Here is a 20,125-nt window from a genome sequence, read left to right on the forward strand (position 1 = left end):
AATAAAGTTTTACAAAAACCATGTGAAAAAAACAGGAATTGCTAAAAGGGTGGCAGCCAACGCCAGACCTATTGGCTTTGCAATGCCTGTTTACATTTTGCATGTCCCTTTAAGTGTATACAGTTTCACATATTAACTTTCTCACTTTAAATCTCCAGCTGAAATGTTCCCACTTTTGTTTTTAAACGTTCAACATACATTTACTTCAAATACAGGTGTGAATAGGATACAGCATTACTTTATTTACTTTTAGTAAAGTAGTTGTATTACTTATTTTGAATATAATTCCAGACTTGTTCATTTAATGAAGATATCCGGGGCATCAAGAATTTGACAATTAGCAATCATGTGTTTATATAAGGGATAATACATTGGTGCATGTACAAATGGAAACTAGATCATGACTTAACCATTGTGAATGTTAATGCATAAACCAGATTACGTGAAATAGTATGCCATCGAGGATGTATATTCCAAAGAGCTTCATGACTTACCTTGCAAGAGCCATGTTTTGAGCTAATATCTACAGAATAGTGCATTGTAATCATCCTTATGCAAATAATAAAGAGAAGCTGACTTTCATCTTTTTTGGTGAAACACCTGAGAACATTTTTGGTTAGTGGTTTAAATCGAGAGTAAAGTATAAGCAACAATACCTGAGGAAGATTCCCTTAATGTTTGGCGTAGAGTCAAAGGAGCTATCCTGCACTTTCACAATCTTGTTATGCTGAAGGTAAAGATATTCCAACGACTCAGGAAGGTCTGATGGGATATAGGAAAGCTGATTTTCAGACAAATCTAAAATCTGAAGATGAATAATGGAAACAGTAAAATAAAAGCATTTCTAGGACATCAGTAGCTCAGTTTCAATCCAGAATGCAATTTCAAGTAAGACACAGATTTATTTTACATTTTGCATGATTCAAACAAAGAAAACAACCATTCTAAAACGCAAAATGCAAACATGAAGAAAGGTGATAGTAGAATCTTTTTTACTATGCAAACAAAATGTATATGTGGTCCAAACCTTTAATGTAATAATTAATATTTTGTTCTCATCACTAAGAGAAGCAAAACGTTGTCCAACTTCATGGGTCATTCTACAGCACCATTGAATATAGTCAGACATCTTGGCATCCTGATTGATGGCAAGGGTACACAGGGAACCTCATCTGAACAGTCGTTGTACTATACATGCTAGTTCACTCTTATCTTATCATGAAACAAGTACCTACTATGAAACCCCCTCCATGTGACACCTCCAGATAGAGTGACATTTTTTTAAATAAAATCTGACAAAGCAGACGAAGCAGTTTCCAATTGGCATACATTGGCAATTGGCATACATTTGAATTCTTTCAGCTATGCTGACTTCTTTAAGGCAGCATAACATTCTACAACTGAATAACATGTCTACAGCGTGCTAGACATTTAGCTGCCAAATATGGCTTGAAACTAACAACACACTTCCCTAGTCACAAACAAGCCTTTGATAGAGTAGCGGACATCCTAGGAGGAAGCCTCCTCAAAGGAACACCAGTCTGAAATTTCGAATGGAGGGGCAGTAGCCTCCAACTAGGTTTTGGTGATCTTGACAATGGCTACATAGGCCAAGCCCCCTCAGTTAGTGGATCTAAAATGTTAAAAGGATAAAATACTAAGGGTCTCATGTACTATATTTTGATGCATGGCAGCACAGCATGCCTTCCTGCTCTGCCATGCTTCAAAATAGAAGAGGCAGGAAAGCGCCATATCTATAAGATACAGTACGTTCCTGTCCTTCTCCCCTGCACCAGTGCATAAACAGCAGCCGTGCACCAACGTAGACACCATTGCGTCATGTGTCTTCAAACTGTGGCCATTAAAAGGGATTCAGCTGCCTTAAATGTTTTAAAGCCACTACATAAATCCACAAAGGAGAAAGCCGCAAAGTGGGACTGACAGGTAGTTGTATTAGCCTAGTCTGAGAATCTGGCATAAAATTGGTCCCATGCTATATGCTACTTCTTTGAAGACATGTCACTCAGGGTTTTTGCCCTCTAGCAGCTGTCAGAGGACCTGCAGTCATGTGGTCACCACTTTTTATATTCTATGAGCTATTTCTACATATGGAAGTTCTAGAAAACTGTCCTAACATTACTGTCACAATTTACACAGACTGTGGGCATAGTGTTATAATACATCAGTTTAAGATTACTCAATGCACCAGTCTGACCCATTATTTTGGCAACAATGTGTTAATGGATACACACACTTTTTTAAAATTGGGAAACAAAGGGGTGGGGGAGGAGTTGATGATAGAGAAAAGGAAGCAGAGGTAGCAAAAGAGAGGTAGCCGGAAAGGGGTAACATATTTCAAGAGGTGAAGGACAATGAACAGAGGTAGAACAAGAGAAAAGGAGGTGGCGAGGTGAGGCAGTGAACTTATGGTGAGTTAAGTTCAGAGTTTATTGAGAGAGAAGTGAGGTAGGCAGAGGTAAGGTAGAGACACCTGAGAGAGAGAGGGAGGATGAAGGTGTACAGAGCAGTAGATATATAGAGAGAGTGGTTTAGATAGAGCGCTAAGGTAGAGGTGAGGTGCAGTAATGAGAGAGAAACACGACATTATCACCAACTGCCTGCAGGTGCGAGAATTAAAGCTGGGTAGACAAGGCAAGTACTTTAGGAGTCAGAGATATTATGTTGTAACACAACACAGCGCAGGAATAAAACGTTGCTGTGTTACATTGGACAAGAGGAAGGCAGCAGGCCTGTTCTGCTCACTGTCGTAGCGTTGGCTCACAGACACTCTGCTTAGCTCCACGCACAACCTCTGCCCCACGGTCCCGAGATGTGTGCATGCCGTCTAGCATAGGATTTTTACTGGAAACATACTCTTCCAGTACAAAACCCTTACCTAGACACATTCTTAAACATTCCACGCATTGTATGTGTGCTGTATAGTGCAGCACACAAGCATTGTGTCGAATGTTTGAAGAAATGTAAATATTTCTCCATGTTAGCGCATGCTGCAAGAGGCATTATTTTTAGGCGCAAAGCCCAGACTGGAAGTTTTTAGTAAATCGAGCTTTGCATCTAAATCTATGGCTCATTGTGCTGATAAGCTCCGTTACCCCTAAGGAACACCCACTTGAGGCAAAGTGACACAAAGAAGAACAAATGGCTATTTACACCGAGAAAAGGGCACCTTTCCAGCGAAAATTACTATTTCCCAGCACAAGCCCTTAGCAAATCTTGCCTTAACATTATGTTAACCATGATCGGCTGTCAAATTAAAAGAAAAAGCTGGTGTTGTAGCAACTTTCTTATGTCACGTTACCAGGGAGCCCCATGGGAAGTGAAGGCACTGGGCAATTTCCCACGTTGCCCATGCCTTAAAGCTGCCAAAGCTCAAACAGTCCAGAGTTACAGTTACAGGTGTATGCATCAAAATTGAACAGAGGTGCTTTGGAGCTCAACTCATTCCACAGATGTTCCACAGATGTATATCTGCGTGTGAAGGCGGTGCGCAGTAACCCTGTTACTTGTAGAACACAATGAGCGGTTATTCGATAACTGTGTTCCCATGGGTGTTATTAATCATATTAATGTTCTCTGATGATCTGTGAAACATTGGCTACATTCCATGAATCAAATTCTAAATTAGCGAACAATTCTTCCTCGAGAGAGAAATGGCTGCATGTAACAATTACAGATGGTAGGTTTTATATGGCACCTAGCTGAACACATGAACTCTGACTTTTAGATAGAAATAGAACCCACGCATTAAAGCGCGTGAGTTGCATTTACATATGATTGCTGCAAAGCTAAATCTTTTTTCTTTAAAAACATTCTTTTGTTTTCGTTATCATAAATCTCTGAGTGTAACATTTAATTTTTACTCTGGGAGTTATGTAATGCTCAGACTAAACCTGGGAGAAGAAAAAGTTAAACGAAGTAAGTTAAGAAGGAGGCCACTTGAAGCAGATCTCTTCATCTGGTGGCAGGGCTATAGGCTCAAAAGAAGAGATTCGTTTTCAGCAAGTGATAAAACATAGAAAGTCGTCTTCAAGCCTAAAGTAATGGGGAGAAGACTGCAGAGTGATTGGCAACTGTACGTGATGCAGGAGCTCGAACTGGGGTGGTGCAGCCCACTCTGCATAAGGTCAAGGGTTTTGACGTGTCCATTCATACCAAGGGAGCCATTTTAGAGATTTTAGACACGTATTATTGACCAGTGCCTAATTTGAGCCGGTGGTTGCTGGTGGGGATCACAGGCTCTCATATTTGGGGACTGGTGCCTATTTTTCTGCTTGAGACATTACCAGAGAGCAAGAGCGAGAAAAGCACACAAAACAGAAAGAATGAGGAGGAGAAAGAAGGAAAATCGACCCAAAGGGAGAAAGCAGAAACCTGCAAGAGTGGTATAAAGAGGCCGGGAGTGTCTGTTAGTGGATTAAAGAGGCATGAGGTATTTAAGACTATGCATCCTTGGTTTTGGGCACACCAACATTCAATTGCACTGGCTGCTGGCGTCTGAGCAGAGCTTTGGGCACCGGCACTCTTGCTTTTACAAATAAACCACTGGTGATGATGGACTAGGTCCACTTAAAAACAAAGGGGCATATTTATTAAAAGTTCATGCAACACAGGGCAGCAAGCAAAGTTGTGGTGCTGCATGAATGAGAGAGAGTGGAAGAGCACCATATCTACTACTATATAGCACTCTTCAGCTCTCTCCCTGCGCTGGCGCACTTGAAGGTTCCTAGTGCAGGCACCCTTAATGGGACACTTTACTGCACAAAACAATACTTATAGGGATGCATCACACACAGAAAGAGGAAGTAACAAGCAGAAATAAATATATTTCTCCTTATTACGCCTCAGTCTGGGTTGCATCCGTTGTTGCACAAACCCAGGTTTACTGATTTCAGTAAATATGGAATTGTGTCAAATTCCGTGGGTGGCTTGGTGAGAATGCCTATGCTCCACCAATGGAACTCCTACCACTATGGAATGCAATGCAATGCAGTGCAAGCCGCTGATTTGCATTGCATTGCTCTACAAAGTCACACAAATTGGAGCAAATAGCCCCTTGCGTGGCTTTGTAAAAACCATTTAAGGGCTTGTGTTACCTTGCAACAACTTGCTTCATACAAGGACAATGCAAGTCCTTAATAATTCTGGGCCAAAGTCTGCACATGCTGAGCAGATATGGGCCCTTCGAACTTTGTTCCATGGCTAAAATGGTCCAACAAATCTGCCCTTGTGTAATGTAGCCCGGTGATCAGGTAAAGGCTAAGTTTGCGGGGTAAAAAGCTACAAAAAAAATGACTAGGTGTCACAACCACTGCAACAACCAAGGCAAACTTTTGAGGAGGGGTGAAAGTGTGAGAGATGCCCTGTGGAAAATCCACAGAGGTGATGATAGATTTGATTTGGAGGAGAATACACAGATTAGAGAGGAAGAGAACCCTTTCACAGTACACCTTCGAGGTGGGTGTAAGGTGCAAGGAAGCGTACAACTGAAAAATAGGTCTCCAAGGTGGATGCATGACGCAAGGTCAGGACTTCAATTCAGCTTCTTCTGTTACAGTCACTCTTTGCCATGAGCGTGAAAGTAGTGACTTGATGTCACACCCCCAGACTCTTCATGAATCCTGAAGTTGGTCTGCCTTCATCACGATCCAGATGGAAGATCACCTAACAGCTGGTTAAAATAAAGGACAATGGAAACATGCAAAACATTGAAGAGGGCAATTGATGGCACTAGTTTTGAACTCAATAGTAATCAGGCACTGACAGCTTGGTTTTGGGTTTCTGTTTTCTGAAAATCTTGGCTCCAGCTATGAAAATATGCATATGGCTGGGTCTAAACTGGGGTGGCATGGTGAGCAAAAGAACGATGGATTTAACCGAGATCTCAGGACTGGGGGGGCGAATGTATGATTTATTGAGCATTTGGTCCATCATTTGTTTGCATAGCACTTTTCACCTAAGTGGGATGGGTATGCCCAGACATGGGTCCCTTGCTCACTGTGCCACTGGATTCAAGCTAGCCTGGCTGATAAAGGGTAAGGCCCAGTTACCGGTCCTAGGATGCTTGTTTGCAGTCTAGGAAGGACCTGGCCTGGCAGTTCGGGCTGGACTGTTCTCATTGGGTGCAGGGTCAAGACTGATTTGCATATGGCTAGGTCCAAACTGGAACGGCATGGTGAGCAAAAAAACCGATGGATTTAGGCCCAGATATCTGTACTGGGTTGGAAGTATGACATTGTTCCGCATTCTGTCCATCAATTGTTCTTTTTACATTTCCCAGTGCTAAAAGATCATACCAGTTTTAGAATCCATATGCCTCAAGTAAAAAAAAAAGTCTTCAGCTGTTTCCTGCAGCTTAAGGGCTCATTATGATGGGGGTCAGATCGCAGCGGCATTGAGCCTGCATGATAAGGAGTTATCAGTCCCATCTGCCATATTTTGATAAGACGGCCATGTAGGTGGTCAGAAACTGCCTTTTTCTACTGCGGCTTGTGTTACGGCCCAGCAAAGGGCTGTAGAACAAGCCACAGGAGAAAAGGGAACTTTCCAAACATCCATGCACCGTGTTCCTAGCACCATGTGGTGCATGTATATTTGGGGGCCACCACATGTTCCTCTTTGGCCACTTAGCAGTGGCCCACTGGGGATGAGGTCCAAACATAGGGCCCCCAAAGTCCCTTTCCAGCTGTGTTTCCATGGCGGTGGGCCCTCCACGAACAGGCGGTCGGAAATGGATTCCAACCGCCGCCACGTTTGGATCAGTATACCCTATCTGAGGTGGCAGTCCGTTCCCTGACAGTCAAGGGTCTGACCGCCTGCATCGTAATGCGGAGTTCGGCCTGAAGGGCTGTCTGTCGGTGGGACTGCCACCAACGGTCTGTCAGTGGCGGTCCCACCGGCATCGTGATGCACCCCCAAGATTCTACGCTACAGGTAAAGCATTACATAATTTGGGCACTAAATAAGTGAATGAGCACTCTCCACTCCTAGCTTTCTTGATCTTAATGACTGTAAGTAGCTTAGATCAGCGGGTCATAGTGATCTTTGAGGGCTGTAAGAGCGTAACAGATGCTGTGGAAGTTGAGTGCGCTTCTTATACACAGCCAGATGGATTATGCAAAGGGCCTTGAACTATATCTTCTTGCATACTCGCAGTCAGTGTAGGGAGGCCATGGTGGATGAGGCTGAATAATGTTTCAATATTTTCAACATAGTCTGTGCCACTGCATTTTATACCAGTTGGAGTCTTTTGACCACTGATTGAGGGCTTCCCAGATAAGCAGAATTCCCATAATCTAAATGTAATAGCCTTTGTACTACCACTCTCTGCTTAAAGCCGGGTAACAGGCCCAGCAGTTTTCTGAGAGCCTTCAAAAGGCCAAAGTATCTTGATGCTGGTGTTGTGGCCTGGACTCCCATGGTGAGCTTACTGTGAATCCAAAAAACGAGACTTTTTAACCTTTGGTTTTTGGGGCAGGGCGGTCACCAAGCTAGTCAGGCCAGCACAATTCAGCCCAACTTGAGGGGTTATTGCCAACTACAAGCACTTCAGTTTTGTCGCCGTTTAATTTTAGTCTGCTGACAGACATCCACCTGCTACCTGTTTTAAACATGCATTTAGTTGACTGGAGACCGCTACTATATCAGGAGTAAGTAAGATTTTAATCAGCGTGTCTTCTGCTTATGACACCATTGAAAAGGTGTAGGGCTCAATGGAGCCACACTTTAAATGATGTGAATCTGAACGAAAGGATCCTCATAGAGTTGAAAGCTTCTGTTGTTCAAAAAAGAGGCAAACCATTTGAGGGCTAAACTGGTAATTCCAGCCTTTTCATGTCTCTGGATTAGGATTGGATGAAATGCAGTTTCAAAGGCTTCACTCAGATCCAACAGTATAACCGCCTTGATCAAGAGTTTTTTTCAGATCTTCAGTGACTGCTAACAGTGCTGTTTCCGTACTACTTCCGGCACGGAAACCCATTTGAGTTGGATGTAAAATTCTTTTTTTTTTTTTTTTTTTTTTTTAAGTTTCAACAAAACCTTTATTCAGCAGGAATAAACAATACACAGCCCCTGTGCCTACAACCAAACGAGTGGCCGGCTGCAGAGTATGCGAGATGAAAGATGGCAGTGTACACAGCTGTCCGCCTACAACCCGCTAGGGGCCGGCAGCGTCACAAGAACCTCCGACGTATGGTACGGCAGTTAATGGGGCTGCAACATGCTGTGTGTCGTGTAACCTGTACTCTATCAGTGACCGTAGGAACATGCAGAACTTTTGTATTCGAAAGATCCGACATGCGCGGCAACCCCCCATGGCATGTCTTCAATATATAACACATCATAATCACAGTGGTAGATCCATAGTTGTCGGGAGAGCCGTGAGCGGGAATTATCATCCACCCCCCCCCCCGCATCATAGGAGTGGGCTGTGGCAGCTCCCGGCCAACCTGCCAGTCAGCAGCGGGAGAGCCGGTCCAAATGTCAGGAGGGAAATAACTGGACAACTGACACCCGACTGAGTCCCCACCCCCATCCCCCCAGGCCATTCAGTCCAGGCAGTAGTGTAGGGTCTGAGCAATTGGTTATCTGGGGGCATGCTATGTCTGTGGATGTGATAACAGATAGGTTGTGAGAGGACTCCAAATATCTACAGGTCTGGACGCTGAGGGCAAAAGTTCTGCATATCTAAGCAGGGTTTCCTGGCAATGTACCATATCTTTGATCCAGTCTTTAAATTTAGGAGCCCTGCCTCTCCCCCATCTGCATGCTATGAGTCTCTTCGCTATGAGAAAAGCGACCGTGGTGAACCTGCGAACCGGTTTCTTGACGTTTTTTGTGTAGCCCAGAAGTGCCTGCGTCGGAGAAGGTGTCATAGGGACAGCAATCATCTCTGAAATGCCAGAGTATACCTGACACCAATAGTCGGCGATTTCCCGGCAGTTCCAGGCCATGTGCAGAAAGTCCGCTGCTGGTGAGCGGCAGCGCCAACAGAGATCATCCTCTCGCAGGCCCACCCTACACATGTGAGCAGGAGTACAGTAAAGCCTATGCAGGAACTTGTAGTGGATAACCCTGAATCTACTGCTGGAGGAGATCTGCTCGGTCTGTAGGCAGCAAAAGCTCCAGATCTCGTCCTCAACGGTTACCCCTAATTCTGCCTCCCATTTTGTACGTGCCCTGCAGGGTTCTAGGTCCGGTGTAGCGTGTAGTGAGTGATAGAGCTTGGAGACCGCGTGTGCTGGAGTGGTAGCCTTTAGCAATAAGTGCAAAGGGTCTAAGGTGGGTGGTTCATTTGGGAATCCCTCCGTGAGTGCACGTACGCCACTGCGGAGTCGAATGTAGAGAAATGTGTCCATTGGGGTAGGTGTGCTGTCTGCGAAGATGTGTGTCAATGAACGAAATTGTCCGTCTTTATAGAGGTCGCCCCAAGTCTTAATATTGAGTTTGTCCATACATTTCTTAAATAATCGTTCCTGCAGAACGGGTAACTCAGGATGGTATGCCAGGGGAAGCAATGGGGAATACATCAAGGACGTGCGGAGTCGTTTTGCGATATGCCGCCATGCCAGGACTGAAGTGGAAACTGTGGTATGGTGCACAACCCTTGCCTCTGGTGCACTAAATATGGCACCCTCCAATGGGATGGGATCCGCCAGCCAATGCTCTACTGCTATTTGCGGGATAAAGGGAGTGGGGTGGAACCAGTGATATACGTAGTGCGCCTGAGCACTATAGTAGTAGAGCTCAAACTCTGGTAAATCAAATCCCCCCTGCGCGAATGGGCGAGTTAATACGTCCCAGCTCAGGCGTGGTCGTCTCCCCCCCCAAACTAGACGAATAAGCTCGGAGCGCAAACGTTGGAAGAAAGACTTGCCCGGATAATATGGGATATTTAAGAAGAGGTAAAGGAGTTTGGGAAGTACCACCATCTTAATGAGAGAAGCACGACCCGCAAAAGAGAGCGGCAGTGTGATCCATCTGGTCACACAAGTTTGAATATGATCAAATGTGCGGCCGTAATTCAGGCGCATCAATTCTTCCCGATCCAGAGAGAGCAGTATGCCCAGATATCGGACCTCATCCTCGCACCACTTCAATGGATAATCAAGGTGGAACGGCTGGGCAGCCGCGGTGAGTGGGAATATAGTGGACTTTCCCCAATTAATATGGATTCCGGACATGCCCGCAAACCGAATGAATTCCCTCAAGATTGGGTTAAGGTTAGCAGCAGGGTCGCGGAGATACAGCGTGATGTCATCCGCGTACAACGATATGAGCACCTCTCGCTGCAAGCAGCGCAGAGCCTTGTCCCTGTGATGCTGTCGGAGCCGAGCAGCCAGCGGATCCATCGCTATGGCGAACAGCAATGGGGATAGGGGGCACCCCTGACGTGTCCCCCTCGATATAGCAAAGGCCTCGGATATCCGACCGTTCACTCCCACCCGAGCCACCGGCCGACTATAAAGGATACCTATCCACTGCGTGAATCCAATCGGCAGCCCCATATTGCGCAGGATACATTGGAGATAGTCCCATTCCAGGGAGTCAAATGCCTTAGTGGCGTCCAAGAAGACCGCCGCCAGTGGCAACCCAGGGTCTACATTCTGCAATATGGAGAAGAGGGTCGGGAGGTTGTGGGAGGTGGCCCTGCCTGGGACGAATCCCGCTTGATCCGACAGCACCAGACCTCCCAGTAGCAACTGCAATCGATTGGCCAAGACTTTGGTCAGAATCTTGGCGTCGCAGTTGATTAAGGAGAGGGGGCGGTAAGAGTCGCAATAATGAGGTGGTTTCCCGGGCTTCAGCAGGGAAGTAATTAAAGCTTCCTGCATTGATGGGGGAAGTGCACCGGATTCATAAGCCTCCATATAAACCTCACGTAGCACAGGAGCTAGGATATCCACATAGGCTTTGTAGAAATCCATGGGCAAACCATCCAGGCCGGGGGCCTTGCACGGCGCCATCTGTCCAATTGCGTCTCGAATTTCCTCCAGGCTTATGGGCTCAGCCAGGAACTCCCGCTGACGGTCCGAATGCCATCCCAATGTGAGTTCCCTCAGATAGTCATCCATATCGAGTTCACCTACTCTGGTGGTAGAGTAAAGGGCCGAATAGTGGGCAGTGAAGGCATCCAGTAGCGATTTTGTGTCTCGCAAAGGTGCCCCTCCGTCGCTCTCCAGTTCTAATACAAAATTTGAGCTCCGCTGGGGGCGAAACACGCCCGCCAGGAATCTCCCGGGGCGCTCTCCCTCCCCATAAGCTCTCGCTCTGAAGTATTTACCCCTGAAATTAACCTCTCTCTCCGCTGTGGACTTGTACTCCGACAGTGCCGTCCGGTATTGTGCTTGCGCATCCGAGTTAGTGGCATAATCGGGTTGAGTTTCTAATGTGTGCAATGTGGTTTCCAATTTGTGTAATGTGGAACGCAGGGCTCGCAATACACCGGAGCTCTTGGAGATACAAACTCCCTGCACTGTGACCTTCAACGCCACCCATAGGGTGGCGACACATTCCACTGACCCCTTGTTATGCAATAGGAAGTCCTCAATGTCTTGACACAGTTCTGTGCGGAACAGCTAGTCAAGTAAAATGTTGGGTTGGAGTCGCCAGGAGGGCGATCTCCCCATCACGTCAGGTAAGCGGAATTTAGCCAGCACCGGGGAGTGATCAGAGAACGTACGGCCTACATGTTGTGCTGTGACCAGCGAGGGAGCTAAACTTCTGGAAATCAGCAGGTAATCTAGTCTGGCCCACGTGGCGCGTGCAGTATTCCAGTGTGTCCCCTCCTGCTGAGTCGGATGCAGGTGACGCCAGGCATCTATGATTTCCTGTGTATCACAAATGTCGCGCAGGTATCTGTGAGTGTTGGTGTAGTGCAGTGTAGAGGGATTGGACCTATCTAGCGCCGGATCAAGCACCACATTGAAGTCGCCCCCCCCATATGAGGTGTGTGGATCCCACTTCCCTGATTCTGTTCCAGAGAGCAATAAAGCTGCTAGGGTCATCACTGTTAGGGCCATAGGAGCAGGCCATGGTAACGGTTTCAACACCTATCCTTCCCCAAGCCATACAATGACGTCCCTCCCGGTCGGCTACGGTGCCCAGGGGAGTATAGGGGACCTCTCTTTTTATCAGAATCGCGGTGCCTCTCGCATAGGACGAGTAGGGCGCAAAAATAGAGTGTGCCGCCCATCGGGCGGCAAATGTACCACCGCGGTGGGGATCCATATGGGTCTCCTGCAAGAAGACTACCTGCACCCTTAATCTGTCCAACGCCCCTAAGATGTGTCTCCGCTTCCTCGGATCTCCCAGGCCTCTAACATTCCAGGTGATAGCAGAGAGCAGCCCTCCCCCTTCTATGTCAGTGTGTACGGCGCGACTCATGTCTGCAGAGAGTGGAAGAATAGGTCCGGGAGCGCACCACGCAAGTCCCTTCCGTATGCCACTGTATTTTGAAGGTGTCAGATGGTGCAAGGACACTATGCATGTTGACTTTTCCCAAACTGAATTCAAACAAACCAAATATAACCCCTTGAAACCCTCCCCACCCGCCCACTCCGACATCCCAAACATGCCGAGCATCTCCCCCACCCCTTGCAAACACAGAATACCAAGTCATTACCCTTCTGGGGAACACCCAATTGGGGGACACAAGGGGTCCGGACCTGCCTTTCACCTCCCCCGATATTTCACCCACTGTCCGTCAGGCGCATTAGCCAGCGGAAGGCGCGGGAAGGGGAGGCAAATGCCGGGGCGAGGTCTTAGTTAAGTAACATCAAGGAAAACCATGAGAGCAATAGAGTCCGGTGTGCCGCGGCTCACCCTGCGAGGGCCAGGGTACAGACCAATGCGCACAGCGGGCGCTCGGGCCCGGGCCTATGGCGTGAGCTAAAGCAAGACTGGAGCAACCTGATGGGCCAGAGCAATGGCCATGACGCTTTTAATCAGTCCAGCGCAGAAGTGGGCGATCGGGAGCCAGCCCTTTCCGATGAGGACCCGGCAGCTCCCCGGGAGCCCCTATGATCTTTGAGAAAGAGTTCCACTTGAGAAGGGTCATGAAAAACATGAGGCTTGCCAAGATGGACCACCCGTAGGCGAGCCGGGTACAACATGGAGTATTGGATTCCACTTTGGATCAGACGTTTCTTGACCGCCCCAAATTTACGGCGCATCTTGCACCGATTGTGTAAAGTCTGGAAAGAAGGAGAGTGTAGTGTTTTGAAATTGGACAGGTTGTTTCTCCCGGGCTAGACGAAGTAGGGTGTCGCGATCCCTATAGTTCAGAAATCTGATGACGATAGGCCGTGGGGGGGCTCCGGGCACGGGACGAGGGCCCAGGGTGCGATGGGCTCGCTCAACCACCAACTGCGGAGAAAAGGCGGACGCGCCAAATAGATCGGACAGGAGCTTTTCAATGAAGATTTCCATTTTGCCAACGGATGTAGACTCTGCCAGACCAATAAGGCGCACGTTATTGCGGCGCGACCTCGCTTCTAAGTCCTCGTTCTTGTCGGCGATCACCTTCAGTAATTTCTCCATGTGCGATACTTTGATGGCGGTGCCCGTCGCCCCATCCTCTAGCCCAGAAATCCGTTGCTCCGACTCCTTAACTCGCTCCTCTTGTTGGTCGAGCCTATGTACTACAGAGTCTAGGCGCCGAGACATACCGTCAATTTTCGTGTCAATGGAGGTGAGGCTAGTCTGCATGTTGAGCAGGAGCGCCTTCCAGTCCACGTCGTCAGCGTCTCCTCCATCAGAATCGCCGTCTCCCGGTGGAGGGCCGCGGGTTTTTTTCTTTTGAGTTTCGAAGGGGAGTCGGGATTGCTTAGTGTCTGTTTTCCCCATTATAGCCGGGTATCAGAGACAGATTCCCCTATAGGCCACCAGTATGGGGGACTCCGGCCAGAGCTGGTAGGATCACGGTGTGTATCTTGATAAGGAACAGCCCGGAGCCCGGAGCCACTGCCACACACGGCCCCACTCATAGTTTGCGAAAAGGAAAGGGCACGATGTCACTAATGCGGGGGACCCCAACTACAGAGATCGCCAAACACAATGTCCCATCCGAAAGATGAGTTGCAGCGCACGGCCGCCACTCCGCCGGAGCCCCCCCGCAAAGGCCTCCTGGGGCCTGGTGACGACGAGCAGTCCGGCCCGACCAGATGATCAGCTTCCTCTAATAGCGTGTGTCTGGCATGAACGATTCAGCAGCGGTGGGGCAGAAATGCCTGCAGCAGCATTCACCGCGGGTTATTAGCCAGGGGGCCAGGCGGCAATAGTCAGTCTCCCATGCCGGACTTTAACAAGGTATGCGGCAAGCGCGGCCTCCGCGGGAGTGTCTCTGCGCCGTGGTTCAGGAGGGGGGGGGGAGGGAGGCTACAAGGATTCGGTTCGTCCCGCACCTCCAGGGACAGCTCCGGGCAGGTATCGCACCTCCCCCCTCCCTGTCTAAAAGTGGAGAGATCCGGCGGGTAGCGGCCGGCACGCAGCTCAGAGCCCCCAGCAGCGCCCCAGCTCGGCACCGCCTTACCGGCACTCCAGCAGGTCCTCCCCATCCGTCGGAAGGTCCGTCCACAGCACCAGTTATCTTCCGCCGCCTCCAGCAGCCGCCGCGCACCGCGGCCCTCTGTCCACGTGTATGCCTCGGTGTCGCGCAAGGACTCGCGCCGGCTTCATACTCCGGCAGGAGCTCCGCTGCAGCCGCCGGAACCCTCGGCAGCGATTTCTCCCGCTCCGCTAGGCAGATCAGCCCCAGACTCGCCACCGGTGCGCTCCAGCTCCAGCTCAACACCCGACGTCGGTAAGGAGTTTATTTCCTTGATGTAGGATGGTCTACTGAAGTACTAACTCGCCCGGCTGGCGAGAGCCTCACAGGTGTGCGGCCATTACAGTCCGGCGCCCTCTAGCGCCCCGAGTTGGATGTAAAATTCCATTATTCATCAAGAATAAAGAGAGGTGTTTGCTGACAAACTAGCTGGCGCTTGAAAGTAAGCTGAAAATACGTCATATGCACTTGAAAGCAACGTTTTGCATCACATTTGTGTTACCCTTTCCACTTTTTTTGTCACAGTTACTCCCAAACTTCACACATTATTATGACATCATATTGTTTAATTAGCTGCACCTTTCTCACCATTGTTGTGTTAACTAATTTCTTGAACATTCCACTCAGTGTGTTACACGAAGAGGAGTTAGAAAGTTTGATACATATGCCAAGACCTTCTAAGCGTGCCTGTGTCTGCAAGGTCTCACCTAATCGTGCTTAGTACACACACCATATTTTACAGGAGATTGGCCTGTTCCATTTCGTTATTCATGTTCCATTTATGTGAGTCTGGATCTCGTGATTCATACATGCCCTTCCCCTTCTGATTGTCCCCTTGGCCACACTGATCTCTTGCCCGGTATTACCCTGACTTTTGGTTTAGTGCCATATACTAACATTTTTACAGTGGATTTTTGTTTCACAATAATACAGTACTCTCATGCCACATAACCCTGCAGGTTTAGCGAATATTGGACTTAGTGCCCCCTATCTTCCTTCTGTATATTTTAGAGACCCACCGTTAATGTGTCAGGCACAGGTTTGGTATCCGCATGTTCTATTAGGTTGTTAGAAGCAGCTAAGTGATAATTACTTGTTTTTAGAAAACTATTATAAAGAAAAGAGAAAACCAAAATGGACATGATATAGGCACTGATTACAAATGTTTAAAGAGTTCTTCATCAGCATTGAGTCCAAGTGGAACCTTTTTCCTGAGCCTGATGATGAGGCTTGATTCCAAGCGTCTTAGTTTCTGGACTCTGTTTCCACACCTCCTATCTTTACGTACACACGCTATTCATTCCATATTAGCGCATACTCCTCCAGTTTTTGTTGGAATGTTGCACATGATGTTTGGCCAAACCATAGTTCTGGTCCTTGTTTTGTACTGCTCTAATATGTTCTAATATACATTTCTTAACCTGGCATATCATGCTCCCTATGTATTTGAGGCCACAATAGCATTCTATTACGTAAACCACATGGCTCGTAACACAAGTGATTCTTTGGCCTATGGCAATGATTTGGCCTTTGTAGTCCTGCAATTCCTTCATATATCTCAATGATGTGGTTTTGTGATTGTAAAATTATTTCTAACTAGGTTTTCTTGTAGTGACAATACTTTCTTGTAAGTGTCATTCGGCTTAGTGCCTACTTTGAAGCCAATGTTGGGATCTTTACTCAGCAAGTCCAATAGTAGGTTTACCTGAGTGTTGGGCAATTCTGGGTGCAAATACTACTGCTGTCCACACTACAAAATGAGTTAATTTTGATGGCAGAAATCTGATGTCCCCTCATTGCATTTTGAGGCCTGTTGTGGAAGCTTACCACACCGACACATGTGGGGTACCCATTTTATCAGGAGGAGTGTGGAAACTCAGAATAGTAGAACATTTGTTATTATTAATTACCTTTCTCTCCATTTTTGGCTTTCAAATGTAAGCCAGTGTGTAAGAAAGAATACACTTTGCAAAATGCTCTTTAAATAACTTGATTATATAGGTAACTCCAAATTCAGAGTTGTATCTTGTGCATATTTAAAAATTCATATAGGTTTCCTACATACCCATTTCTCATTCATTAGATTTAACCATATAAATTAATGCATGGTTTATACACAATGACAATCATTATGAGCTGCAGCTCAATTGATGCTTCTGACTTTCACGGTTTTAGACAACAAACACTGTATACATTGCTCAAATTGCTGCAATTAGAAGAGCCTGACAGATGCAATGGAATATTTCTTTTGTAAATCCACTATTAGAGAAAAACATTATTGATTGAAACATCGTCTTGTATTTCAATTTTTCCCTACTTATTTCCATTAGTTTATGAATAAAATAATTGGTTTATTTGTGCAAATGATGAACAGTCTACACAAAGGACCCCTTGCTTAATTCAGATTTTTTTTTTTTTTACTTTTCAGAAATGTTTTGCTTTCCAGGTTGACACATGGATTTCACACTCAATTCCACCACAAACTGCATTTTGGATAGGAAGCACAAAAATAGGATAAATTGACTACCACCTAGAAAATTGAAAACAATTGTGGGAAGACTTATGTTTGTACAACTCTGCCTGGTCCTGAGAGCTGCAAAGATAGTGATCGTAGCACAGGAAAGCTTTTATGATGTCAATCTTGAAAAATATGTTTCCAATTAAAAAAAAAAAAAAAAAGAAAAAGAAAATTGCTACATTTTGGCAATTTTCGCAGATCCCTCTAAGGGAATTCACTAACCACTGGGTACATTTACAATCCCAAACATCTAGGAAACAAGCATTTGCAATGCAATCGGTCTCACCTTTGGGACCGTATAGGTTTTTATCTATGCAGCATTTTAAACTGAGTGCTAAGAAATGTAAGCAAGACACATTTCTTTTTGAGCCCATGATGAAACTGTTAAAAGGCCAAACTACACGGCCCACAATGCAGCGAGCACATGGTTGAAGAAAACTAAAATATAAGATGGTATCCTCTCTCCTCCAACCAAAGAATGTGGTTGTGGAATGCTAAATAAATGTTAGTTCGTGGCTTTCTTACGTTTCTTTCTTATCGGCAATGAAGGGTTAAACAGCCCAGTGGGGGAAAGGGCAGAGAGGCCTTTCAGATTTAATCGGCTACATTAACACTCCTTAGAAAACCTGCCGTGGGAGTTCTTTCCAGAACAATGCAAGCAGCAAGGGTTAGAAGTGTCCAAACTTGACACTCAGAAATAAAGATATTGTTGACTGCCAGCCGCACTGTTAACCCGCAGCAGACGTCAGGGAAGTCAGAAAGGGATTTATAAGTATGTAAACTCCTGGTGTACTAATTTGCTTATCGCTAAACCATTTTGTACAACAGCAGGAACTTAAGCTGCAGTCCAGGTCCTTAGTCTCAGAGTTTTTTAAACTTGGCATTTGAAGTCAGCACTGTTTAAACAAGCATTTGCAATGCAAATTGGTCTCACATTTATTAACGTTAGAGGTATTGGCGTTGTAACTGAGTATTTTACCCATGTGTTTTGGATTGAAGTGGAGTGGATGTATGCGGTGAGGAGTAGAATGATGTGCAAAGTAGGCCCTAACCTTTTGTGACACTGAGACGTAGTGTGCGATTGGGTGGGTAGTATAAATTTGTAGGGCCAGAATGTCTTTTGAAAAGAAAGACGCAATATCGTAATGGGGCACGTTGTAAGCTTTTGTCCTCAGAAATATAAGTAATAGTTTGTTGTCATAAAAAGTGATAAAGGCAACCTTCCACCATGGGTTCTCTTACTTGAAATTCCCTTTTATGAAGTAAAGCCGAGTAAAGGGAATAGCGAGAGCAAGTTAACAAACACCAATTGTCGATGTTTTGTGGTTATACTTTGGACCGTTTATTTTTGCTTAAGCGCCAGAGACACCAAAGTTACAGCAAATATAGCTTGTACATTAAATAATTTGGAAGGTTGCCAACTGGGTTCCAGTCTCTATGTGATGTTTTTGAGCAGGTGATTCAGGGCAATTCATAGCATGTTTACATGGCAACAAAACACAAATTTGCAAGTGTGAGCAGCGATACAGATATTTACAGCTAGCCGAAGATATCGGCTTTCAAAACAGATGTGAGTGCATAGCAATTGGTTTCCATGATAAAGGTAGCCTGAAGGCGTTCAAAAATAACACATTTGCCATTTAGAGCCATGGGATCGGAATAACCTGGGTGCTGTGCTGCCAGGGATTGAAGGGCTCTTCAATTATTACACACTGGGTGTGAAAGAAAGAGTGAATAGTTTTGGTGCATGAAAATAGTGCTATGTGAGTGTGTGTAAGAAACAGCAAAAGGGCTGCACCTTAAAGAATGCATCCTCAACTTAAAGAATGCGTCCATCCTCTGTGCAGCATGCTGGTACCAGTGTGTTTCACACCACTAAAGGTAGGCAAGCGAAAAGGCATTAAAAAGGCAACTCACAGCCAATATTCCCTACATCCTTTATACAGTGCGGTATCCCTACAGATCAGCATAATTCTGAAGTTGCTCGAACGTTGCATTATTAAAGGGTCAATGTGCAAAACATCGGGTGTTGCCTCCGAGTACTTGTTTAAAAACCAGAAGGGTGGTGGGGGGCTGGCTGTCAAGAAATATTGATGAAGAGTTCATGTTGCTGAATGACCACCTTTTGTCACCGTTACTGCTGTTCCTTTTATCTATGCCGTGCCGCTCCATTCAAGCTTACGCTCTCGGAAGGCAGGTTGTGAATTGTTACTGTTTCACAGGCGAAGTTACACTGCAAGGGATTAAACTGATGGCAAAACTGCAACTGCCTGCTATAGCTATCGATACCTTGAATCTTCTCACAAGGGAGGGGTAAAGGGTAACTGGGAAGAGCTGGTTACACATTCATATGCCAAAGGACGCTGCTCAAACCTGTCCTGCCTAGGATTTCCAAACAAAGGCTACAATTACGAAAGCTTTGGGGGCTTCTTAAATATTTGGACATCATCTGGCAATTCCCCTTTAAAAACGAGAGGTAGTAGGTAAAAAACAAAGTTGCAGTGTTACTCTCACAGTCTATGTTCCCACAAGGGACTGTGTGTTGTTGTCATTTGTTTCTCGCTCTCAATGGCTTTGTGCTGGGGTGTAGAGGGTTAAAGCGTGCTCTGACACCGAAGTCTGGCCAGAGCATACAATACTAAAAGATAAGGTGGCCATAAAGCGTGCAACGTAAGCAAACAGTAACATGAGCTGGGTCCATGGAACCAATTAAAACAGGAACAAGCACCAGAAAATGTCTACTGTCTGAGGCGGCATTGGCTTAGGCAGAAGTGAATTGCTCCTTGAAGAATTCACATCAGATGCTTCCGAAGTTAAGAATAAAAACAGTAGTCGTTTACTTTAAAAGCCGGAATTCCTTGGAAGCAGTTGTAACGATATCCGGATAAGGCACGAACATTACACAATTAATAATCGTCTGGCATACACTGAAGCGCGGTAGCTGTGAATCGGATGCACCGCTCTGTATAGTGGTAACGTGGGCGCAGGAGTCTTGGTTGCTACGTGCTTCTGCTGACCCTGGCTAGGCGGAGTTTACTCTC

General features: G+C 46.2%; 1 protein-coding gene across 1 annotated transcript in view; it reads right to left on the minus strand.

Annotated features, from left to right (window-relative positions):
• The window catches only part of PODN (podocan), a 286,283-nt gene that overhangs the window by 21,923 nt on the left and 244,235 nt on the right, over positions 1–20,125 (minus strand). Inside the window, exon 9 of the mRNA XM_085602596.1 lies at positions 657–805. Within this exon, the coding sequence (XP_085458722.1) occupies positions 657–805 (149 nt within the window). The remainder of the gene's footprint in view (positions 1–656; positions 806–20,125) is intronic.

The sequence above is a fragment of the Triturus cristatus genome, chromosome 4_2, assembly GCF_964204655.1.
Source record: "Triturus cristatus chromosome 4_2, aTriCri1.1, whole genome shotgun sequence".
Lineage (NCBI taxonomy): Eukaryota > Metazoa > Chordata > Amphibia > Caudata > Salamandridae > Triturus > Triturus cristatus.